This window comes from Stegostoma tigrinum, chromosome 24 (genome assembly GCF_030684315.1).
Source record: "Stegostoma tigrinum isolate sSteTig4 chromosome 24, sSteTig4.hap1, whole genome shotgun sequence".
Lineage (NCBI taxonomy): Eukaryota > Metazoa > Chordata > Chondrichthyes > Orectolobiformes > Stegostomatidae > Stegostoma > Stegostoma tigrinum.
The window spans coordinates 406342-433195 of record NC_081377.1 but is presented as its reverse complement, the minus strand read 5'-3'; the positions used below and the strand labels follow the sequence as shown (position 1 = coordinate 433195).

Genomic DNA, 26854 nt, shown 5'->3' with positions numbered 1-26854 from the left:
TAGACCCTTCATCAGAGAGGGCATCCCTGGAAGAGGCTTCGCAGTGAGGTTAAAATTGTATCAGAGATAATGGGAACTGCAGATGCTGGAGAATCCAAGATAATAAAGTGTGGAGCTGGATGAATACAGCAGGCCAAGCAGCATCTCAGGAGCACAAAAGCTGACATTTCGGGCCTAGACCCTTTGTCAGAGAGGGCATCCCTGGAAGAGGCTTCGCAGTGAGGTTAAAATTGTATCAGAGATAATGGGAACTGCAGATGCTGGAGAATCCAAGATAATAAAGTGTGAAGCTGGATGAACACAGCAGGCCAAGCAGCATCTCAGGAGCACAAAAGCTGACGTTTCCCGAAACGTCAGCTTTTGTGCTCCTGAGATGCTGCTTGGCCTGCTGTGTTCATCCAGCTTCACACTTTATTATCTAGGGTCTGCAACGTACTGTATGAGAGTGTGAGGAAGGCAGGGTCACTCAGGTGGTTAGGGTTTGGAGTGTACTGTTTGAGAGTGTGATGGAAGCAGGGTCATTCGAGTGGTTAGGGTCTGCAATGTACTGTCTGAGAGCGTACTGGAACTTGTGTAGAACAGGCTATCCAAGAGTAGATTCTGAAATTCTGACACATGCCTGATATATTTTGGATATCTGAGAATCACCAATAGTTTTTGTGCGTGAAAAAGTTAGAGAGATTGAAGTCTTGGGTTTGGGCCCTCGGAGGTGCCATGGGTGTTCAAAGCTGGTCCACTTGTGATAAGCATTTTCTGTGGAGCCAATTGTGCTGAATGCCACTCTAGAGCAGAATCCAGTAACTGTGACAGGCCAGAAAAGCAGATCAGGATGTTAGACAGTGAGGAACACTCTGAAACTGAATAATGGATGAAATGCCTCTCTGTACCTAGTACAATTGGCCTCGTGTTGAGTAGTAGGAGGGACCTGCCACAGTACTCTTTAAAGAGATTGCTGCTTACAGCTTGCTCATTGCTAGCATTTAACAAGTTTACAAGGACCAATGTGACAGGTACTGAAGGGTTTCTGTTTGATTCAAGGCTTCTGCACAACTGTATGCCCTACATGGACACATTAACAGGTATTCATAGGCATTTCTCTTGGTATACAGCCTAAGAGAATGAATAGTGCAGCATAAAAGGCTCTAGGTTTCAGAGCCCATGGTCATATCTGTTGAGGATATTGATATATTGACTGTGCATTTCTCCAATCTGAAGCTCAGTGACACACAGAGGGTCTGAGGTCTCTGTTTCAGAGATGATGTCCTCAGAAATCTATCACCTACAGTCATTAGTGGCTGTCAATGTCACCATGAGGGCACTTTTTTCAGTCTGGCTCCTTGTAGATTGGAGATATAGCTCCTTGTATCATCTCCCAGTTTGCTTCACTGTGGTGAATCAAGGTCACTGAGCACCATTTGTTGAGAGCAGAGCAGACCTCATTCTTTCTGAACAGAGATTAACTGGTGTAGCGACCAGATGGATTTGTCAGCATCGATGCACCAGTGATTTCCATCAATTCAAGAGCAGCATGTCAATTTGGTTCTACACCAAAAGCAAAAGGAAATGAACTCTGTTTCTAGCATTGTTTGGTTATGTATTGTGAATGTTAGTGCTATTGCTCTGTGACATTGTCATGTGTTACAGAAAATCAGAGGCTGTTACTAGGGCACACACAATATCTTTGGAGAACTTGGCTGATAACACGGATGTAGGACCCAGGTACTTATGTGTCGCACGCTGCCAATAACACCTCTTCTGCCACATGCAGGGCCCGCTGAGAGTGTGTTGTGACAGCACTTTCCCTGCCTGAACTTCACCAGAGGAAAACAAGGTACTTGGAAGAACTGGTTCATGGGGAAGGAGAAGGAGGAAGAAGAGGAGCAAGGTGAGGAGGAGCAAAAGAGGAGAAAAGAAAAAGGAAAGGGAGGCAAGGAGGAGGTGAAGGGAGATAGGGCGGAGAAGGAGAGGGAATAATTATATAAGAAGCCTAGCCAGTCTTTTCCTGTTTGGCCTTTCCAGAAAGACATCACTTGTCTGTGATACCAGATCTATCTTGCATTTACCAAGCAACACTCACTTCCCTTTTCCTCTGTCACTGACAGTAAGAACAAAGAAGATGTAAAAAAAACCACAAACAACTTTATAAAATTATTCATGAAGTATGAGGTACAGCTAATTACTTTTGTGCTTTGCCTTATTGTCTGTCCTCGTGCTGCTCCACAGTGCCAGTCTGCTTGCCACATTACAGCATATGAAATGCTCCTGCCTTTCAGAGAGATAGGCTATCACTCATTGGCAAGTCACCCTTGAGGAGCTTTGGCCTTAGGAAGCTCAGTTTTGGATTACACTGCTTCAGCTTTGCTGGATGGTTGGCAGGAATCACAAGGACATTGGCAGAGTTACAGCTCTAGGAAAATAAACAAAAATAATACAGGATAGGGTATCACAGCTGCGCTGAGGAGGGCACGATGGAGAACTCGAGCAGTGAGGCAATATGAGCAGAGCTCAGAAATAGGAAGGGTGGCAGTAACAATGTTGGGGCTGTACTACAGGCCTCCCAACAGCGAGTCTGAGATAGAGGTAAAAATATGTAGACAGATTATGGAAAGATGTAGGAGGAACAGCATGGTGATGATGGGAGATTTTAATTTTCCCAACATTGACTGGGATTTACGTATTGTTAGGGGTTTAGATGGTGCACAATTTGTAAGGAGAATCCAGGAGGGCTTTCTAGAGCAGTATGTAAATACTCCAACTTGGGAAGGAGCCATACTGGACCTGATGTTGGGGAATGAGCCCGGCCAGGTGATTGAAGTTTCAGCAGGGGATTACTTTGGGAGTAGTGATCACAATTCAGTAAGTTTTAGAATACTGATGGACAAAGATGACAGTGGTCCTAAAGGAAGAGTGCTAAATTGGGGGAAGGCCAACTATAGCAAAATTAGGCAGGAGCTGGGGAATGTGGATTAGGAGCAGCTGTTTGAGGGTAAATCACATTTGATATGTGGGAGGCTTTTAAAGAGAGGTTGATTAGACTGCAGGACAGACATGTCAGTGTGACAATGAGGGATAGAAAGGGCAAGATTAGGGAACCATGGATGACAGGTGAAATTGTGAGACTAGCAGAGAGGAAAAAGGAAGCATACATAAGGTCTAGGCAACTGAAAACAGACAAAGCTTTGAAGAATATCGAGAAAGTAGGGCCAATCTGAAATGAGGAATTATGAGGGCTAAAAGGTGTTATGAAATATCCTTAGCAAACAGGGTGAAGGAAAGTTCCAAAGCCTTTTACATGTACATAAGGAGCAAGAGGGTAACTAGGGAAAAGGTTGGCCCACTCAAGAGCAAAGGAGGGTAGTTATGCGAGGAGTCAGAGAAAATGAGTGAGATTCTTAAAGAGCACTTTGCGTAGGTATTCACGGAGGAGGGGGACATGACCGATATTGAGGTTAGGGACAGATGTTTGATTAGTCTAAGTCAAGTCGGCATAAGAAGGTGGAGAGGCGGGGAGTGTTGGGTATTCTAAAAGACATTAGGGTGGACAAGTCCCCAGGTCTGGATGGGATCTATCCCAGGTTACTGAGGGAAGCGAGAGAGGAATTATCTGGGGCCTTAACAGATATCTTTGCAGGATCCTTGAGCATGGGTGAGGTCCCGGAGGACTGGAGAATTGCTAATGTTGTCCCCTTGTTTAAGAAGGGTAACAAGGATAATCCGGGTAATTATAGACCGGTGAGCCTGGTGTCAGTGGTGGAGGAGCTGCTGGAGAAGCTACTGAGGGATAGGATCTATTTACATTTGGAAGAAAATGGGCTTATTAGTGATAGGCAGCATGGTTTTGTGCACGGAAGGTCAGGACTTACCAACTTGATAGAATTCTTTCAGGAAGTGACAAAGTTGGTAGATGAGAGATGGGCTGAGGATGTCTTATACGTTGGCTTCAGTAAGATGTTTGATAAGGTTCCCCATGGTAGGCTGATGGAGAAAGTGAAGTCACGTGACTTCAGAGCGTACTAGCCAGATGGACAGAGAACTGGCTCGGCAACTGAAGACATACAGTTGTAGTGGAAGGGAGTTTCTCAAAATGGAGAACTGTGACCAGTGGTGTTCCACAGGGATCCGTGTTGGGACCACTGTTGTTTGTGATATACATAAATGATCTGGAGGAAGGTATAGATGGTCTGATTAGCAATTTTGCAGATGACACAGATTGGTGGAGTAGCAGATAGTGAAGGAGACTGTCGAAGAATGCAGCAGCATATAGATAGATTGGAGAGTTGGGCGGAGATATGGCAGATGGAGTTCAATCCAGGTAAATGTGAGGTGATGCATTTTGAAAGATCCAATTCAAGAGCGAACTATACGGTAAATGGAAAAGTCCTGGGGAAAACTGATGCACAGAGAGAGATCTGGGTGTTCAGGTCCATTGTACCCTGAATTGGCAATGCAGATCAATAGAGTGGTCAAGAAGGCATACGGCATGCTTTCATTCATCGGCCAGAGTACCAGAGTTGGCAGGTCATGTTACAGTTGTATAGGACTTTGGTTCGACTACATGTCGAGTACTGCGTACAGTTCTGGTCGCCACATTACCAAAAGGTGTGGATGCTTTGGAGAGAGTGCAGAGGAGGTTCACCAGGATGTTGCCTGGTATGGAGGGCGCTAGCTATGAAGAGAGGTTGAGTAGATTAGGATTATTTACATTAGACAGATGGAGGTTGAGGGGGGACCTGATCATGAGAGGTATAGACAGAGTGGATAGCAAGAAGCTTTTTCCCCAGAGTGGGGGGACTCAATTACTAGGCGTCACGATTTCAAGGTGAGAGGGGAAAAGTATAAGGGAGATATGCGTGGAAAGTTCTTTATGCAGAGGGTGGTGGGTGCCTGGAATGCAATGCCAACAGAGGTGGTAGAGGCAGGCACGATAGCATCATTTAAGATGTGGCTAGACAGATACATAAATGGGCAGGCAGCAGAGGGATACAGATCCTTGGAAAATGGGCAACAGGTTTAGATAGAGGATCTGGATCGGCACAGGCTTGGAGGGCCGAAGGGCCTGTTCCTGTGCCATAATTTTCTTTGTTCTTTGATCTTTGACAGCAGGTTTGACCTTCATAGAACCTTCCCTGATGGCTCAGTAATCTTCATGGGTCTGTTGCATTCCAGATTGTGGGATTCTAAGCTCCACTGGACATGGTGACCCACAGCAAATGTGGCAGCCAGATGAAGACACACAACTTCAGTTTGAGCTTCCACTGCACCACCACAAAAGGTACAGTCTTCTCTGATTGATCACGGCATTGCTGGTGGAGATCCAAATGTGACAACAGAGTTGGCCAACATTGCTTTGCTGAAAAAGTTGTGTGAAGGTTTGTGGCAAGTTGGTGCAGAACTTTATCCTTCTCCAGTGTCAGGGTCCTTTCTTTCTCTGATGAATATAAACATTTTGGAGATGAGTGGTGAGGGGAAAAATCACAAACGTTACAGATGATACTAAATTCGAGGGAATTATGAGGATGCTGCTGAGTGACTTCAGAGGTTGGCACAGTGGCTAGCACTGCTGCCTAGTAGTGCCAGGGACCTGGGTTTGATTCCAGTCTTGCGTGACCATCTGCGTGGATGTTTTCCCTGTGTCTGCCTAATCTAAAGATGTGTAGGTTAGGTAGATTGGCTGCAGGTAATGTGGGATTACAGGAATAGTGTGGGGGGTAGGAGCTGGCGCTGGATCTGGGTGGGATGCTGTTCAAAGAATTGGTGAAGACTTGATAGGCTGAATAGGATTCTGTGACATTAACAAGTTGGCCAAATGGGCAGACACTTTGAAGTTAGGTAATGTATTCTGGTAGAAGAATCATAAACAGACAATTCAGGCTCAATGGTACAACTTTGACAGTATAGGAACAGAACCCCATTTGAACCTTGAGGTTCAAGTGCATAATTCTCTGACGGTGGCTGGCAAGTTGAAACAGTTATTAATAAGGCTTGTAGCATCTTGGGTTTATAGCTAGAAGCATAAACTGTAAAAGCAAGGAAGTGAAGCTACACCTCTACAAATCATTTGGAGTATTACATTCAGTTCAGGGCATCCCATTTAAGGAAGGCCTGGAGAGAGGTCAAAGGAGATTTACTAGAATATTACTGGCAATGAAGGATTTTAAATGCAAAGAAATACAAGAAATATTGTCTCTTTGGAGCAGAGAAGCTTAAGAGGTGATGAAAACAGTAATTTCTAGAAAAGCTCAGCAGGTCTGGTAGTCTCTGTGGAGAGAAATAATAATGGAGTGAATTGAGGAGATTTAGAATGTGCTGCCTGAGAGAATGGTGGAGGTTGATTCAATAAGAAGTTTCAACCAAGATCTGGATATATATTTTAAAGTGATGAATTTAGAGGGCTACAGAATAGCATCATTATGTGGTTGTTTCGACCAGTGCAGACTTGATGGGTCTAAGGGCTGTAGACCTCTATAACTCTAACTGCTCCATAGCGGTCGGAATATATGTTCACCAGCTTCTGGTAGCTTTCTGCAGTTGGCTTGGACTGTTGTCCAACACCTTGTCCAACAACAGAGTGGGCTGTGTGTCAGGACGTGTTTTGAGATGTTGTACGTTTCATATGACATCATTCTCAGAGTATGTAAGGTGAGAGCGTGAGGCTGTGACAATGCTAAGTGTGTGAAAGTGAGGTGAAGTGCAAGAATATTCAGGGGAGTTATGTTTTATAGAAATTGTTATTAGGTGCTATGTTGTGAGTAGAACATCTGCTGACTCATTATACTTCTTGCATCCGATTCCTCAGTCCTCATCTTTGGGCATTGACCTGATGGCTTAATTCTCAGCCTGCTTCCTGACTGTGTATCTGTGTTCTCTGGGACCCTGTTGGACACAGAACACCTCTCCTCCTTCCCCAAGGCTTCCAATGTAGGATCTGAGAACCTTGGAAACTGATCTCCCTCCTGTTGTGCATTGTCTCAATGTTTTCCAGGACAGAAGTGTCTCAGTAGTACTGCCATCTACAGTGCCAACCACACAGGATGATAATCCACAATTGATGGGATGTGGCAGTTAACAAAACTGGCAAAGCTGCTTTGATGAGTGATGAGTGAGAAGAAGTGAGAGACAGAGGTAGTCAGAGAGGGAGCGAGAGTGTGAGAGTGGTAGTGTAAGACAGAGAGAAAGATCCGTGTGCCTGTGCATGTAATGGGCACTCAGAGAAAGGGACAGTAGGAGTTTGAATCTATCCAGCTGGTGTGGTGTTCTTTCAGCTTGTTTGGATGTGAGTGAGGACTGCAGATGGATGAGATAACTAACCATGACACAGTGACACATGTTATATAAAGCAGTCTGTACCTGAAAGGGACATTACAACATAAACTCTGTCCTTCAGGATATAAGGAACATTTCCAGAGAGAAGCTAAAACCAGTTCTACATTCTGGGTTCAACACTAATTCACCAGTTGCACTTTCAGTGCTGAATTCCATGTAGCAAAACAATCATGGCTCTGATTTCCTCCCACAATCCAAAGATGTGCAGGCTAGTTGGATTGGCCATGCTAAATTGCCCGTAGTGTTCAGGGGTGAGTGGGTTATAGGGTGGTGGGAATGGGTCTGGGTGGGATGCTTCAAAAGGGCGGTGTGGACTTGTTGGGTTGAGTTTCCACACTGTAGGGAATCTAATCTAAGGTTCTTAAGTAAATAGGTAGCACGGGTTGTGAATGCTGTGGTTCGTTCACTCGTCAAGCTGGTTCGTTAGTTCACAGACGCTTCATTACCCTGCTGGGTAACATCATCAGTGCAGCATCTGATGATGAGCTGGGGTCCGTTGGAATTGGTTACCTCATTTCCGGTTTTTCTTTGCACTGATGTGTATATAGGATCCAATTCTATGTGTTTAGTGATGGCCTTCTTGATAGAGAATGAGGCCTCTAGGAATTCCCATGCTTGTGTCTGTTTGGCCTGTCCTAGGATCCTGATGTTATCAGTGTGAATGGAGATGAGTGAATATTGGTCATGTCTTTTTGTTGCTAGTTGGCGTTCATGTATTCTTGTGGCCAGTTTCCTTCCTGTCAGTCCAGTGTAATGTTTGTCACAGTCCTTGCGTGGAATCTTGTATATAAACACCTCAACACGCACAAACGAAAACCAAAGACCAAACCAATGTAATGTACAAGATTCCATACATGGACTGCGACAACATTACGTTGGACAGACAGGAAGAAAACTGGCCTGAGCGAGTGTGAGAGTGGACACGGGAGAAAAGTGTATATGAATGTAAGGCAACAAGGTGTAGAACTGGATGAACACAGCAGGCCAAGCAGCACCACAGGAGCAGGAAAGCTGACATTGCCCGAAACGTCAGCTTCCCTGCTCCTGTGCTGCTGCTTGGCCTGCTGTGTTCACTCAGCTCTACACATTATTGTCTCAGATTCTCCAGCATCTGCAGTTCCTATGATCTCTGTGTATGAAAGTACCTGGGTATGAGGCTGGTATGAGAATAATGCTCCACTTACCGTAATGGTTGATACTGTTGATAAGCCGCACCCCAACTTGCGCGTGGTTGTTGGTCACCAGAACGATATCAAAGAGCTCGTCACTGGCTGGGTACAGGTCCCGGAGCTGCTCGTTCACGGCCTCTATAGCCTAAAGAGAAACATTCAACAGCTCACTCTCATTGCCCAGATCAGGGTGGGCCCAAGTGATGGTGAGGGTCACTGTATCTTGGGCTCATTCACCATGCAGCAGCGTGAAATGAGAGGGGAAGGGGAAGGGGGAGAGGGAGGGGGAGAGATAGATGGCGAGGTACAGGGAGATGGAGGGGAGAAGGTGGAGTGGGAGGGAGGTGGAGGTTGAAGTGTAGACGAGAGGGAGGTGGAGGGGAAGATGGTGAGGGACTGAGGGAGATGGGTAGAGTGATGGGGAGAGGGTGGTAGAAGGGAGTGTTCAGAGGGATGTGGAGGGGGGGAGAGGTAAGAGGAGTACGATGGGGAAAGGGACAGGGAGAGGGGTGGAGGGAAGGGGAGATTGAAAGGGAGAGTGAAGGGAAATGGGATGGGGCAGAGGGTAGAGGGAAGGGGGAGGGGAGAGTGAGGGAGGGGGGTAGGGAGAGTGAGGGAGAAGGGGTGAATACAGAGAGGGTGGGGAGTGGGAAGGAGAGAGAGAGGGAGAGACTGAAGGGGAGAGCGAAGGATAGAGAGAGAGAAGGGGACAGGGAAGAGAAGAGAGAAGGTGACAGGAATGGGGACAGGAAAGAGGAGGAGCGTGGGAGTAAGAGGGGGAAGAGAGAGAGAGAGAGAGCAAGAGAGTGAAGGGTGAGGTGATAAAGGCACAGAGAGGGAGGAGTAGAGGCAGAGGTCATTGGAATACAGTGAGGCTCTGATGGGGTGATAATGGACTCATTCCCCCATAATCCTGCTCTCACTCCCATCAATGTGTCAGGAACTTGTATGCACAGACAGCACATGGCAAGTTATGGTCTTACACACTGAGGTCCTCGTGCACAGCCACACACACGTACACACATACTCACTCACACTAGGTCCTTGCATGCATGTGCACACACATTCACACAAACAAAACACACTGAGGACATTGCACAAACACAGTTTCACTACAGTCGTCACAATCACATACATTCTCAGTCTAAAGTCCTCCTTGTGCGCGCACACACACACACACACACACACACACAAACACACACACACAAACACACAAACACACACACACTCTTGAGTTAGAACAAAAAACAAAGAACAAAGAAAATTACAGTGCAGGAACAGTACTTCAGTACTCCACCAATATTAGTGTCATCTGCAACTTGCGAATCAGACTATCTATACCTTCCTCCAGATCATTTATGGATATCACAAACAACAGTGGTTCCAACACGGATCCCTGTGGAACACTACTGATTGCAGTTCTCTAGTTTAGAAACTCCCTTCAACTGCAACTCTCTGTCTCCCGTTGCCCAGCCAGTTCTCTATGCATCTAGCTAGTACACCATGGACTCCATGCAACTTCATTTTCTCCATCAGCCTACCATGACTGAAGTTCATGTATATAACATCTACAGCCCCTCCCCCATCTATCAACGTTGTTACTTCCTCAAAGAATTCTATCAAATTGGTAAGACATGACCTTCCCTGCACAAAACCATGCTGCCTATCACTAATAAGCCCATTTTCTTCCAAATGTAAATAGATCCTATCCCTCAGTATCTTCTCCAGCAGCTCCCTCACCACTGACGACAGGCTCACCGGTCTATAATTACCTGGATTATCCTTGCTACCCTTCTTAAATAAGGGGACAACATTAGCAATTCTCCAGTCCTCTGGGCCCTCACCCATGCTCAAGGATGTTGCAAGTATATCAGTTAAGGCCCCAGCTATTTCTTCTTTCACGTCCCTCAATAACATGGGATAGATCCCATCTGGACCTGGGGACTTGTCCATGCTAATGCCTTTGGAATACCCAACACTTCCCCCCTCCTTATGCCAACTTGACCTAGAGTAATCAAACATCTATCCCCAACATCAACATCCATCATGTCCCTCTCCTCGGTGAATACCAACGAATCTCACTCATTTTCTCTGACTCCTCGCATAACTTCTCTCCTTTGTCCTTGAGTGAGCCAACCCTTTCCCATATTACCCTCTTGCTCCTTATGTATGAATAAAAGGCTTTGGGATTTTCCTTAACCCTGTTTGCTAAAGATATTTCATGTCCCTTTTTAGCCCTCTTAATTCCTCGTTTCAGATTGGTCCTACTTTCCCAATATTCTTCCAAAGCTTTGTCTGTTTTCAATTGCCTAGACCTTGTGTATGCTTCCTTTTTCCTCTTTGCTAGTCTCACAATTTCACCTGTCATCCATGGTTCCCAAGTCTTGCCCTTTCTATCTCTCATTTTCACACGGGCATGTCTGTCCTGCAGTCTAATCAACCTCTCTTAAAAGCCTCCCACATATCAAATGTGGATTTACCCTCAAACAGCTGCTCCCAATCCACATTCCCCAGCTCCTGCTGAATTTTGCTATCATTGGCCTTCCCCGAGTTCAGCACTCTACCTTTCGGACCACTCTCGTCTTTGTCCATCAGTATTCTTAGTTGCACACTCACACTGAGTACTTCAGAAACACACATGCTGTCAGACAGAAGTCCTCACACTGACACACACACATACTCAAGTTAGGTCCTATGACACATACACAAACACACTGACACACAGGTCTTCACATACTCATACTGAGGTCCTAGCACACACACTCTCTCAGAGGTCTTCATAGACATAGACACACACACACACACACACACACACACACACACACACACACACACACACACACACACACACACACACACACACACACACACCCAAACCTTCCTGGGTGCTTCTCCTCCATTGTGGGCAGTTTTGGGCCAGTGATTCCCAGATGTTTGTTGGAAAGCTGTACTTCGCCAGTGAGACCCTGAGGGTATCACTGAAGCATTTCCTCTGTCCACCTGGCGCTCACCTGCTGTTTCAAAGCTGGCGGTAGAGCACCTGCCTGGGGAGTCTTGTGTCAGTCATGTGCACAACATGCACAGCCCAGATGAAGGGTAGTTAGTGCCACAGTGCTGGGGATGTCGGACTGTTCGAGGATGCTGGTCTTGGCTTGTTTCTTCCCAGGATCTGCGTAGACATTTGTGGTACTTCTCCCATGATTTGAGATGTCTGCTGTAGACAGTCCATGCCTCAGAGCCATGTAGGAGGGCAGGAACCACCATAGCTCTGTGACCTATGTTTTTGGTGTCAGATCTGACGTTGTTCTCAAACACCAATTTCCTCAGGTAGTCAAAGGTTGCACTAGCACAGTGGAGGCAGTGCTGGGTCACTTTATCAATAGCTGCTTTGCCTGGTAAGATAAAGCAGTCCATGCTGAACAGATATCCCAATTAAATCTAGTCCCATTTGTCAGCATTTGGCCCACATCCCTCTAAACTCTTCCTATTCATATACTCGTCCAGATTTCTTTTAAATATTGTAATTGTACCAGCCTCTACACTTCTTCTGGCAGCTCATTCCATATACGCACCACTCTCTGCATGAAAACAGTACCCTTTAGATCTCTTTTAAATCTTTCCCCTCTCACCTTAAACTTATGCCCTGTAATTTTGGACTCCCCCACCCCAGGGAAAAGACCTTGGTGTATTTACCCTATTCATGCTCCTCATGATTTTATAAACCTCTATAAGGTCACCTCTTGGCTTTGACGCTCCAGGAAAGTAACCCCAGTCTATTCAGCCTCTTCCTGAAGCTCAAACCCTCCAAACCCAGCAACTACTTTGTAAATCTTTTCTGAACACTTACAAGTTTCACAACATCCTTTCTATAGCAGGGAGAACAGAATTACACTCAGTATTCCAAAAATAGCTGAATCAATATCCTGTATTGCTGCAACATGACCTCCCAACTCCTATACTCAATGCACAGATCAATGAAGACAAGTATGCCAAATGCCTTCTTCACTTAATCTATCTAGCTGCAACTCCACTTTCAAGGAACTATGAACCTGCACTCCAAGGTCTATTTGTATGGCAACAATCCCCAGGGCCTTACCGTTAAGTGTATAAGTCCTGCCCTGATTTGCCTTTCAAAAATGCAGCACCTCACATTTATCCAAATTAAACTCCATCTGCCATTCCTCGGCCTGTCAGCCCACTTGATCACAATCCTGTTCTACTCTGAGGTAACCTTCGCTTTCCACTCCACCTCCAATTTTAGTGTCACCTGCAACCTGGCTAACAATACCTCCTATGTTCACATCCATATTATTTATATAAATGTTAAAAAACAGTGGATCCAGCATCAATTCTTGTGGCACAACACTGCTCTCAGGCCTCCAATCTGAAAAGCAACCCTCCACCACCACCGTCTATCTTTTACGTCGATGTCAGTTTCATATCCAAATAGCTAATTCTCCCTCTACTCCGAGTGATGTATTCTTGCTAACCAGACTACCATTAGAAACCTTTTTGAATGCTGTACTGAAGTCCATATCGATCACGTCCACTGCTCTGTCCTCATTAGTCCCCTTTGTTACTTCTTCGAGAAGCTCAGTCAAATTAGTGAGACACGATTTCCCACACACAAAGCCACGTTGACTATCTTTAATCAGTCCTTGCCTTTCCAAATACACATAAATCCGGTTCCTCAGGAAGCCTTTCAACAACTTGCCCACCACGGATATCAGGCTCACTGGTCTACAGTTCCCTGGCTTTCCCCTAATACCTTTCTTAAACAGTGGCACCCACATTAGCCAACCTCCAGTCCTCTGGCAACTCGCCTGTGGCTACCGCTATTGAGGACGCAAACCCTTGGTGATTGCACACACATAAGCATCAGCTCGGTGACAGTGGCTGGGGGTGACTTTGGTTTTGATTTGAAGGTGGCGGAAGTTGAATAATTTCCTACTGGTTCTGTAGTTTAGGTCCACTCCAGTGGGGAGCTTGTCAGAGGTGAGGCAAAGCATTGCAGTGAGGCAGATCGAGAACAGTGTTGAGGCGATAATGCAGCCCTGCTTGATACCGGTCCGAGTGGGGAATGGGTCGATGGTGGTGCCACTTGTCATTACCGCAACTTCCGTGTCACTGTGGAGCAGGCAAAGGATGGTGACAAACTTCATGGTGCAACAAAGCAGAGAATGTTGCTCCATAATGCTTCCTGACTGACAGTGTCAAATGCCTTTGTAAGGTCGAAGAAGGCCAAATAGGTTCTTTTCTCTGCATTTCTCCTGCAGCTGTCGCGCGGTGAAAATCATGTCCGTTGTGCTTTTCCATAGCTGAAAGCCACACTATAACTCCGGGAGGACTTTCTCAGCCACAGAGAGGAGACAGTTGAGGAGGACCTTGGCGATGATTTTTCCAACAGTTGACAGCAGGGAGATTCCCCTCTAGTTACTACAATTGAACTTGTTCCCTTTTTTGAGAATACTCACGACTGTGGCATCTCGGAGCTCTCCCGGGATGGTCTCCTCCTTCCAGATGAGGCAGACAAGGGTGTGTAGTCTGCTGCGGGAGCTCTTTGTCTCCACACTTCAATGTCTCAGTGCGGATACTGTCCACTCCAGCAGCCTTGGGTTCTTAAGCTGGCGGACAGCCTTCTCTACTTTGTACAAGGCTGGGGTGGGTGTTGCTGGGCTCATGGTGTGTGGTATGCTGTGGGATGTGTTCAAGTACACTCGCATCAGAGACAAAGCTTTTGTTGAGGAGGTGTTTCAAGTGCCCCCCCGCCCCCAAGCTTTGTCTGATACCTTCTTTATCTTTGATAATTGCTATTTTACACTAAGAAATGCCATGTGCTTCTGGCTCACAGACACACACACTCACCTCTAAGCACTGACTGACAGAATGAGGTCCATTCTCTGTCACACACGCATGCACACACTCAAACTGAGGTTCTCACACAGAAATAAACTCACACTGAAGTCCTCGCACAAATAAGCACACTGATGTATTCGCTCACACATTCAGTGTGAGTGTGTGCAAGGACCTCAGTTTTGACAAAAAAGGTAGAGTGAAGGAGGAAGGTCTGCATAGTCAAATTAAAGGACACAACCTCAAAGGTTATAATCAGTGAATTATTACGTTAGCTACATGTAAACTAACACAGTGCAAATCAGAATAGACAGTTGAATGTGTGGTTGAAATATTGGTGCAGGCAAAGTGGGGTCTGACCTGTAGGATCCTGAAACCTCCACTGAGGAAAGTGAGATCTGTAAATGGGATGGTTTCAACCTGAACTATGCTGGGACCAATATTCTTGCCAACTGCATGACAAGGGAGATTTGGGCATTTTAAAATGAATCAAAAAGACAAATGATCAAAGCACATTAGTGCAAAAGATAAGGCTGGAGGTTTTGCAGCAATCTTCAGGCAGAAGTGCCAAGTAGTCCCCACCATTACAGATACTAGTCTTCAACCAATTCACTGCACATGATATCAAGAAATGGTTACAGGCACTGAATACTGTGAAGGCTATGGGCCCTGATAACACTCCAGAATAGTGCTGAAGACTTGTGCTCCAGAATCTCCCCCTCCCTGAGGCAAGCTGTTCCAGTACAGTTACAACACTGACATCTACCCGACAATGTGGAAAATTGCCCAGGTATGTCCTGTACATAAAAATCAGGAAAAATCCAAAACAGCCAATAACCACCCCATCAGTCTACTCTCAATCATCAGTATAATGATGGAAGTGTCTCCAACAGTCCTATTAAATAGAAACAGCTCATATTAACCTACTCAGTGACGCCCAGTCTGGGTTTTGCCAGTGCCACTCACTGCCTTACCTCATTACAGCCTTGCTTCGAACATGGACAAAAAAATGGTAGGACGATGATTGTGCTTGTGATTGTCTTGTGTGTGATCTTTGCACACGTGTTTGTTTGTGCATGGTATATGTGTGCAAAGATCTTGGTGTGACTTTGTCTGTGAGAGAACCTCAGTGCGCTTGTTGTGGGGGTTGCATGTGTAAAGATTTCAGTCTGTGTATGAGTATCTCAGGGTATGTGTGTTTGTGTGTGAGGATCTCCGTGACAGTCTGTGTGTGTGATGACCTCACTGAGAACTTTTTTTCGTATGTGTACATATGTGAGGAACTCAAGGTGAGTTTGTGCCTGTGTGATGACTTCAGTGTGTGTGCATGTGAGACAGTTCTAAGCGCTTCAGTATATGTGTGTGTGTCTGTGTAAGGACCTCAGAGTGTGTGTGTGTGTGTGTGTGTGTGTGTGTGTGTGAATCTCAGTGTTCTCACACTGTCCCAGTCAGAGACAAACACAAACACTGATCCCCACTGCAGCCAGGGTTTGGTGGTAACATGATGGATGGCAGCCCTGAAGTGAATGCCACTGGACAATGTAATCAAGCTGCAGCTCTCTGTTGCATCACTGTAGCTTGCACAATCTTTAAGTAGAACTTTGGTGAGAAAAATCTGTTTAATTCCAATTACTTGCAGTGGGTTAAATTAAAATTGAGGGAAATGGCTCTTAATGTTGCCAAAGAGGTTCTCGGGTTTGAAGATGCTTCCCAAATTTGCCAAGAAAGTTCAGAAGGACAGAGTAAGGTTATACTTTTAGATTTGGCAAACAGGCTAAATTTGGATTTAACTAGGGACTAAGGGAAAAGTTGAAATTGTAAAGGAGTTGGTCAAATGTTTAGGTATATCAGAGGAACAGGTAAGTGCAGTAGAGTAAGAGGAAATTAAATTGAAAATTAGGCAACCAGAGTTGGAAGAGAAAGAAAGGGAAGGAAGAGCCATGTTAGAAGATAAAGAAAGGGAGAGAAGATTCTTAGTTGAGCAAAAAGAAAGATAGAGGGGGGAGAGAGAGCAAGAGAGGGAGAGTGTGTGAATTTCAGAAGCTGCAAATTGAACAGGAAAGTCAATTTAAAAGAATGGAGATGAAGGTAAAAGATAGGTTTAGTGAAGAGGAGAGTGATGACAAGCAAACCTGTTGTAGTCAAAAACATGATAGGGATTTATAGTAATATGTCAAAACGTTACCAAAATTTGATGAAAAAGATGTAGAAGCCTTTTTCATTTCATTTGAGAAACTGGCTCGGCAGATGAATTGGCCAGAGACTATGTGGGTAATGTTAATGCAGACCAAGTTGGTAGGCATGGCTTGTGAGCTGTTCACAGTGCTGTCAGAGGAGGTTCAGGAGATTATGAAGAGGTTAAACAGGCAATTTTGAGTGCCTATGAATTGGTACTAGAAGCATATGGACAACCATTCAGAAACATAAAGAAGGAACCAGATCAGAGTTATGTTGAATTTGAGTAGAGCAGTAAGAATTAAACAGAGCAACTTTGATAAATGGGTGAGAGAATTAAAGTTAGAAAAGGCATATGAGGATCTTAGAGAGATTATTCTGCTGGAGGAGTTTAAAAACTAATTTTCAAGAGATGATAAGAGCTCATATTGAGGAACAGAAAGTTACTAAAGTAAGAAGAGCTGCAGAAATGGTGGATGAATATGCATTTGTGCATAAATCGAAATTTAGCTTCCAACAGTAATTTTATTCCATGAGGGATAGAAATTGGGAAAAAGGGAGATCCTTCAATGAAAAACAAAAAGTAGATCACACTGGGAGCAGTTTACCACAGGTGAAATAAAACGCCAAGAGGGTGAAAAGGAAGTGAAAACCCTCAGGTGTTTTCATTGTAACGGAGTGGGACACATAAAGTCACAGCGCTGGTGGTTAAGGAAAGGCACTGGGAAAAAGGATATGGTAAAAGAGGCTAAACCAGTAGGATTGGTTGAGGTGGTGAAGGAAATGCCAAAAGGAGTCGAGGAGCTGCAGGAGAGTGCACAGCCTAGTCACAGGTTTGATAGTGACACGGAGCCCGCCCTCTGCAAAAACTTCATCTCTGTGGGTAAAGTTTACTCAGTAAGTTTACTCAGGAGAAGGTAAAGAAGTTACAACATTGAGAGATACAGGAGTTGGTCAATTTCTAATAGTAAGAGATGAAAGTATTTGCACTCCTTCTGAAATGTTAACCGAGACAGTGGAAATCTGGAATAGATAGACAAATATTTAGCTATCCCCTGTGTAAGATCGTGTTGGAAAGTCCAATCAAGACTGGGGAAGTGAAAGTAGGAGTGACTGAAAGAACGTCAGTTCCAGGAATACAGTTTGTTCTTGGAAATGAGGAACAGAGGTGGGAGTGATGCTCCTTGTAGTGGAGAAAACGAAGGAAAAGCAGGAAACTCAGGAGTTAAAAGAAAAATACCCTGGAATTTTTCTAGACTGTGTGTTGACTAGATCTCACAGTTCAAAGGTTAAAGCAAGAAGGAAAAACCAAAGAGAAAGATGGAGGAGTTGAAGTCCAGTTACCTAACACCCAGTTTCATAAAATGGTCAAGGAAGAATCTAAACAGGTAGAGGATCAGGCATAGATGTTTAGTTCTGAAAGATTACTGAAGTTACAACAAAACATGAGACAATAAAAGATCTACATCGTAAAGCATACTTGGAAAAGGAATCAGAATGTATTCCCCAGTGTTATTAGAATAAAATCCTAAGGCGAAAATAGAGACCTGAGCAGGTTAGTGTAGTGGAGCAATGGGTGGAAGTTCACCAGATTGTGTTGCCGGTAGCAAACAGACAGGAAGTATTGTGGGTAGAACATGAATTACCTGTAGGGAGACATCTAGGAGTGAGGAAGACTCAGGCTAAAATACAGAAGCATTTCTATCAGACTGGATTACATAAAGATGTGACTGAATTTTGCCGTACCTGTCATACATGTCATATGGTAGGAAAACCTCAGGCAGTTGTAAAACTAGCACTTTTGAAGGCCCTTTCATGAGGGTAATGATTGATTGTACAGGTCCCCTCCATACACCAAAAGTGGGAACTACTATTTGCTCACAATAATGGGTGAGTCTACCAGATTACTGGAGGCAATTCCATTTTGGGGTGTCAAGGCAAATAGGGATACAAAAGTGTTGGTTGCTTTCTTTACCCATTAAGGACCACACAGGGAGATCAGAACAAGGATCCAGTTTCACTGCTAAACAATTAAAAGAGGTCATGGATAGTACTTTAAATCAAGTACGTAGTATCCTGAATCCAAGGGAGCATTGGTAAGGTGGCATCAGACGCTAAAGGCAATGCTGAGGGCTTATTACCAGGATTGCCCTAATGATTACGATAAAGGTATTCCATTTATATTATTTGCTATTAGACATGCTCCAAATGAATTGACTCTGTTTACTCCATTTGAACTGATATTCGGACATGAAGTAACAGGACCTTTAAAATTAATTAAAGAAAAGTTGATAGGTCTGAAGTCAGAGATCTCACAGTTGGATTATATATCTGACGTAAGTGAAAGACTAAACAGAGTCAGTGAATTAGCTAGGCAACATCTGAAGGTGGCATAGTATCTAATGAAGCAAGAAGCAGATAAGAAATCTGAAATTCAGATGTTTGCCTGTTGGGATAAAGTATCGGTGTTGTTACCAGTGGTAGGAGACCCTTTCAAAGCAAGGTTTAGTGCTCCCTATCAGACTGAGAAGTTGAGTCGGGTGAATTAGGTGGTAAAGATGCCAGATACAATGAAGCTTTGTTGGGTATATTCTGTAAATATGCTGAATCCTGCTATGACAGGGACAGGGAATCAGAGTAACAGGTATTAGCTACTGCCCCTCAGAGAAAAGAATCAAAATCTGAATCATTTGATTTTGATGTCCCTCAAAGTAATTTAAATAATGAGGACGTTCTTAGAGAATGGGATACGATAGCATGCTATCTGTCTCAGGAACAGAGGGCTGAATTGAAAGGCTTGTTGCAGAAATATGAGGACATATGTAGGAAAAGAATGGGGAGGGCTAGTACTATAATGCATGAGGTTGAAGTAGAGAATGCTGTTCCAATAAAACAGAACCCCTACAGGCTTAATCCTCTTAAATCGCACAGACACAGAAGGAAGTGGAAGCAATGCTGCAAGAAGGTATCACTGAGCCAAAACAAAGTGAATGGAGTTTGCCGATTATGTTAGATCCAAAGCCTAATGGTACTCAACGGTTCTGTGTAGATTACTGGAAGGTCAACACTGTAACTAAAATCAGACTCATACCTAATTCCACGGCTGGAGGGAAAAGTTGGACAAACTACTCACACCATCAAATTGGACTTACTCTGTGGTTACACGCAAGTATCTTATCAGAGAGAGCAAAAGAAATTTCTGCATTTGTAACCCCAAATGGGCTGTATAATTTAAAGTAATGCCTTGTAGTATGAAGAATGTACCAGCCACATTTCAGAGACTTATGAAAAGAGTTGTGGCAGGATTGAATAATTGTGCCGTGCATATAGATGATGTCGTGATCTATAGCCATTCATTGAAAGATCACATGGTGCGTGTGGCAAAGCTCTTTTGAAACACTATGGGAGGCAAAATAGTTATAAACTTAGCAAAAACTGAATTTGTGAAGGCAGAAGTGACGTTCTTGGGACATAACATCAGACGTGGAAGGGTGACCCCAAGGAACATAAAGACAAAGGTCATTGAGGATAATCCTCAAAGAAAGAGGTACTTCCATTTGAGGTTGTAGACTTGCTCGCTGAGCCGGTGTGCAGATATTTCATCACCCTGCTAGGTAACATCGTCAGTGCACTTCCAGTGAAATGCTGGTGTTCTGTCCCACTTGTTATTCATATGCCTCAGTTTGCTGGGTTGTTAGGCATTATGTCCGGTTCTGTTTTTCAATGATTTGTATATCGGGTCCAGTTCATTGTGTTTGTTAATGGAGTTCTGGCTGAAATGCCAGGTCTCCAGGAAGTGCCTGGCATGTGTAGAGCTGGATGAACACAGCAGGCCAGGCAGCTTCTGAGGGGCACAAAAGCTGACGTTTTGGGCCTAGACCCTTCATGAGAAAAGGGGGAGGGGAAGCGGAGGCTTAGGGACTGCTTTGCAGAATACCTATGCTCGGTTCGCAATAAACAACTGCACCTCGCTGTCGCAAACCATTTCAACTCCCCCTCCCATTCCTCAGATGACATGCCTATCCTGGGCCACCTGCAGTGCCACAACAATGCCACCTGAAGGTTGCAGGAACAGCAACTCATAATCCGCTCGGGAACCCTGCAGCCTAATGGTATCAATGTGGACTTCACAAGCTTCAAAATCTCCCCTCACCCTACCGCATGCCAAAACAAGTCCAGCTTGTTTCCGTGATAATGGGAACGACAGATGCTGGAGAATCCAAGATACTAAAATGTGAGACTGGATGAACACAGCAGGCCCAGCAGCATCTCAGGAGCACAAAAGCTGACGTTTCGGGCCTAGACCCTTCATCAGAGAGGGGGATGGGGAGAGGGAACTGGAATAAATAGGGAGAGAGGGGGATGCGGACCATAGATGGAGAGAAAAGAAGATAGGTAGAGAGGAGAGTACAGGTGCGGAGGTAGGGAGGGGATAGGTCAGTCCAGGGAAGACGGACAGGTCAAGGAGATGGCATGAGGTTAGTAGGTAGGAGATGGAGGTGCGGCTTGGGGTGGGAGGAAGGGTTGGGTGAGAGGAAGAACAGGTTAGGGAGGCAGAGACAGGCTGGGCTGGTTTTGGGATGCAGTGGGTGGAGGGGAAGAGCTGGGCTGGTTGTGTGGTGCAGTGGGGGAGGGGAAGAACTGGGCTGGTTTTGGGATGTGGTGGGGGAAGGGGAGATTTTGAAGCTGGTGAAGTCCACATTGATACCATTGGGCTGCAGGGTTCCCAAGCGGAATATGAGTTCATCCCAAAACCAGTCCAACGTGTCTCTGCCTCCCTAACCTGTTCTTCCTCTCACCTATCCCTTCCTCCCACCCCAGGCCGCACCTCCATCTCCTACCTACTAACCTCATCCCACCTCCTTGACCTGTCCGTCTTCCCTGGACTGACCTATCCCCTCCCTACCTCCTCACCTATACTCTCCTCTCTACCTATCTTCTTTTCTCTCCTTCGGTCCACCTCCCCCTCTCTCCCAATTTATTCCAGTTCCCTCTCCCGATCCCCCTCTCTGATGAAGGGTCTAGGCCCGAAACGTCAGCTTTTGTGCTCCTGAGATGCTGCTGGGCCTGCTGTGTTCATCCAGCCTCACATTTTATTATCCCAGCTTGTTTCCATCTCCCTAACCTGTTCTTCCTCTCACCTATCCCGTCCTCCCACCTCAAGCCGCACCCCCAGTTCCAACCTACTAACCTTATCCCGCCCCCTTGACCTGTCTGTCCTCCCTGGACTGATCTATCTCCACCCTACCTCCCCACCTACACTCATTTTTACTGGCTCCATCCCCACCTCTTTGACTTGTCTTTATCCTCTCCACCTATCTTCTCCTCTATCCATCTTCGATCTGCCTCTCCCTCTCTCCCTATTTATTTCAGAACCACCTTCCCCTCGCCCATTTCTGAAGAAGGGTCTAGGCCCGAAATTTCAGCTTTTCTGCTTGGCATGCTGTGTTCATCCAGCTCTACACCTTGTTATCTCCAATGCTTGACCTGGTACTGACCATGAGTTAGGATTTATTAATTACCTCATAATGTAAGTGCCCGTACATAGCAGTGATCACAATATGATTGAACTTTACATTCTGTTTGAGGGAGAGAAAGAATAAAACTAATTTTAAACATCAGTTATGTAGATTTAAAATCAGACTTAAGGGCTGTGTCTTTTTATTTTGTGCTTTTTAAAATTATAGACTGAAACTAGAAGGAACTGTTTTTAAAAAAAAATGTTTTGCAATACTGCTGCATGTCCTCAAAAACAAATAACCAGGCACATATGAAAAGCAGTATTAATAGCTGGTTAAACAAGTAGTAGTTGAAGTGGTAGCAGACTGTTGAATATTGGGGTCTCTTAAGAATTGGCACTTTCTGGTATTTGGTATGTAGCATGAGATTTCATTCATCAACTGTTACAGCACTACTTAACTTTCCAAAATTCCAGTATACGAAAACAATGAGAAGAACTATGTACCATCGCTTTAATACGACCGAAACATTCTGCGCTAGCAGCCCACTTGTCTTCTGGTGACCCATCCCCAACAATAACAGTTGTAACTTTCTTTATCTAATTAACATAGAACTTGCAACAGTACAGCACAGAAACAGGTCCTTTTGCCCACCGTGTCTGCACCAACCATATTGCCATTCTAAACTAATCCCATTAGCCCATACGCGGTCCGTATTCCTGTATTCTCCGCCTGCTTGTCTGTCTATCTAAATGCCTCTTCACCTTTGCTACTGTATCTGCTTCTACCACCTCCTCTGGTAACATATTCCAGGAACATCCTACCCTCTGCAGAGAAAAACTTGCCTCGCACATCTCTTTGACAATTTCCCCTACTCACCTTAAGCCTATGCCCCCCCATTTCTGACATTTCACCCTGGAAAAAAGACTCTGACTATTCACTCTATCCATGTCTCTCATAATTTTATGTATTTCTACATCCGGTCACGCCTCAGATTCTGACACTCTCATGAAAACAATCCAAGTTTGTCCAACCTCTCTTCACAGCGAATACACTCCAAATTAGGCAACATCCTGGTAAACCCTTTTTGCACCCTCTCCAAATCTTCCACATTCTTCCACATGTGATAAGAGCTGCACACAATACTCCAAAGTGAACCAGCCACCACATCCTCTTTTCAAACTGGTGGAAGCATCAAAAGAAAGAAAACTGAAAAGCATTGTTCTGACACAAGTAGCATCTCGACAAACCATGAACAGAAACCTCTGTCCAGTCACATCTTTTTCCTCTGTTTGTCTATCTGTAATAGGTGCAGATTTATAGGAGATTTAAGAGTTTCAATTAGCAGTATTATATGCCAATTTCCTTTTAGCTGTTTAAATGCGGCTAGAAATAATTACTTGTAATAAAGAGCAATTCTTTTCCAGTACAGAAACCTGGTCTATGCTATCTATCAGCCTGAGTCTGAAGGCCAGGAACGTTGGGGAACATTACATAATTTATAAAATTTTGAATTTTTGTGATGATTCCAGGAAAAGCAAGTCATGATTTCCAGCAAGCTATCCCAATAAGGTTTAACATTGTCACCGGGATCAGTGCTGGGACCTCAACTGTTTACAATTTATACAAAGATCTGGATGAAGGTGCTGAGGGTCTGGTTGCTAAATTTGTTGATGATATAAGGGTGGACAGGAAAGTGAGTTGTGAAGAAGATACAAGGAAGTTACAGAATGATATAGGCAGCTTATGTAAAGGGGCGAAGATCTGATGAATATAAAATAGTGTGAAAATATGAAATTGTCCATTTTGGCAGGAAGCACTAGAAAGACCCATATGTTATCTAAATGGAGAGGAATTGCGGAGCTCTGAGATGCAGAAGAATCTGGGCGTCCAAATGTATGAATTGCAAATAGTCAGCATGCAGGTACAGAAAGTAATTAGGAAAGATAAAAGAATGTTACTGTTTATTATATTCTGTTCATACAAAACGCAGAATACAAAATTAGTGAGGTTATGCTTCTCTTATTCAGCGCTTTGGTGACAAACCACATCTGGATTACAGAGTACAGTATTAATCTCCCTATTTGATGAAGGGTATAAATGTGTTGGAGGCAGTTCACAAAAGTTGATCAGACCGGTACAAAAAATGGACAGGTTACACATAAACAGTTACATCATCCATGCATACGACCATCAGACACATGCTCATCCACTGTGAGTGCTGATTCCTGTTAATACTGCAATGCATGTTCTGGGCAAGTGTTGCAGTGAAGGGTAATGATTACTAATGGTTGCACTTTTGGATCCTACCTGTACGAAGGGGAAAGCAGCACCCGGTCCAAAAGGCTCATTCTCATGTTTCATTTGATGTCGGACATAAGCTTCCACCCCGTCCTTATCGAAGATCTTTGTCTCCTCCTCCATGTTAAATAGAGCCCGTGACGAGACTGCGATGGTTGTGGCATATTCCGGACTTGGCTGTAGAGTAGTGGCAGTGGTAACACGATCAGACACTGATAAACCCCCATCCCATCTGTCCCCATGAGTAAGCCAGGTTCTGAAGAGGACCAGGTAGATCTGATTCACTCTTTAACAATGTTGTATTTTGATTGACTCAGACACGTCACCTTGTCCCTAATTCCTAAAACCATTGACCATTTCTCATTTTCCTGTATTTGTTTTACACAATACATATTAGGTCCTGCTTTACTTTAGGGTTCATTCTCTTTACCAGGTCTGCCATCCTCTCTCTCTCTGCTGCCCTCTAGACTGATTTCTCTTCCTCTCATTCTCTTCTTCTGATCTGTCTCCCCAGAACGGTATTTCCTTCACCCTCTCTCTCCCGTTTCGTTCTGGTTTCTGTTTTGGGGTGGAAATGGAATGGACTCTCCCAAGCGTTGCGGTCACTAGAGCGCCGAAGGAGAACTTCGGACCGTCCTTGAGGAGCGACCCTATGAGGACGGTGAGAGGTGGGAATCCCCCAGCCTCTTCCCCCGCCCCCCATTATCCAATTCACTACATTATTTGTGAAAGGTACACGCGGGTAGGAGGCCATTCGGCCCCTCGGCGTTCTGTCTGTTAGCTGGTCTCTCCCACCCCCACTGTGTGAGTGAGTGTACCGGGCTTCTCCAAAAGACGCTCCCAACCCCCCCCCCCCCTTTCCCCCAGACCCCAGGCCCCGAGCACACATTTACCGTCCGCGGCTTCTTCCTGGGGGACAGGTTAGTGATAGCGGCCGGGGCCGCGATATCCACAGCCGGCTCCATGCAGGGGTCTGCGGCACTGACCGAGCGCGCACGCACGCACACACACACACACACACACACACACTGACACGGACACACAGACACACACACACACAGACACAGGGGGGGTGCCGGGCGGCCTCACAGCTCACGCGCACACACCGCTATAAACAAATAACAGGGGAGTGGGGGCAGAAAGCTGGTTGGGTGAGGGTGGGGAATGCATTTGCTAAGACTCAGCAAAAGGGATAATAGTATAATATATTACAGTATTAAATGAGGGTTTGGGGGTGGTGTTTGCTGAGGAAGTGCAGGGGCATTCAGATACTGGTGGCTCCTGTCGTTTCCAGTCCATAATAGTCTGGAAGGAGGGAGAGGCATGGGAGAGGTGGTGCTGGGCCATGGTGAGGCTGGAAGGGACTGAGACAGTTTAGATGGAGGGAGCAACAGCGACGCCGGGACAATGTAGCACCCAAAAACTGTGTGAACCGCAAACAACGATAACTTCTCAGTGATGAGACTGGGAATTAGAGGCATAGAGATATACAGTATGGAAACAGACCCTTCGGTCCGACTCCTCCATGCTGACCAAATATCCTAAATTAATCTAATCCCATTTGCCAGCATTTGGCCCATTTCCCTCTAAACCCTTCCTATTCATCTATCCTCCAGATGCCTTTAAATGTTGTAATTGTACCAGCCTCCACCACTTCCTCAAGTGGCTCATTCTATATATGCACTACCTTTTCCATGAAAATATTGTCTCCGGTCCGTTTTAAATCTTTCCCCACTCTTCCAGTTTTAGACTCCCCTAACCTAGGAAAAGAGCATGACCATTCACCCTATCCTTGTCGCTCATGATTATATAAACCTCAAACAGGACATCTTCAATGCTGCAGGGAAAAATAGCCCCAGCCTATTCAGCCTCTCCTTATAGCTCAAATCCTCCAACCCTGGCAACATCCTTGTAAATCTTTTCTGAGCCCTTTCAAGTTTCACAACATCCTTCCTGTAGCAGGGAGACCACAAAAGGAGCAATTGTTGGGTGGAGTTTGAGCACTCTTGCATAAGTCATAGTTTAACGTTACCCCATTTGACCTGGCTCTGATGTTGAGAAGATGACAGCAACTGCCATCTCTTTGAGCATCATGGATTTGTTTTAACATCATGAGTTGATTGGCACCTCTGCAGATTCCTGACTTCCATATTATATAGTTTTCACATTCTCACCCTCGTGTTTGTTTTTTAACTGAATTTCAAAGTTGCTGTGCTCCCAAGCCCTAACTCACAGCGGGGGTTCAGGAATGTAGAACATAGAACAGCACAGCACAGTACAGGCCCTTCAGCCCACGATGCTGTGCTGGCCTACTAAGATCAATCTACCCTGCATACCCTACATTTTATCATCCATGTGCCTATCCAACAGTTGCTTAAAATTCTCTGAAGTATTTGACTTTCCTTACCACTGCCAGCAGCGCATTCTACACGCCCACCACTCTCTGTGTGAAGAACCTAACTCTGACATCTCCCCTATACCTTCCTCCAATCACCTTAAAATTATGTCCCCTCGTAATAGTCATTTCTGCCCTGGGAAAAAGCCTCTGACTATCCACTGTATCAATGCCTCTCA

The 26854-nt window shown here is 45.0% G+C and overlaps 1 protein-coding gene across 2 annotated transcripts in view; it reads right to left on the bottom strand.

Annotated features, from left to right (window-relative positions):
• Positions 1 to 25326, bottom strand: part of LOC125464952 (cytosolic 5'-nucleotidase 1A-like) — a 59536-nt gene extending 34210 nt beyond the window's left edge. The window contains exons 1-3 of one of the 2 annotated variants that reach the window (XM_059654234.1): positions 25174 to 25326; positions 24290 to 24457; positions 8508 to 8637 (exon numbers count right to left, since the gene is read on the bottom strand). In XM_059654234.1, the coding sequence (XP_059510217.1) occupies positions 8508 to 8637; positions 24290 to 24457; positions 25174 to 25245 (370 nt within the window). In that variant the 5' untranslated portion in view covers positions 25246 to 25326. The remainder of the gene's footprint in view (positions 1 to 8507; positions 8638 to 24289; positions 24458 to 25173) is intronic. The other variant, XM_048557915.2, reaches the window with a different exon arrangement.
• Positions 25327 to 26854: the final 1528 nt, after the last annotated feature.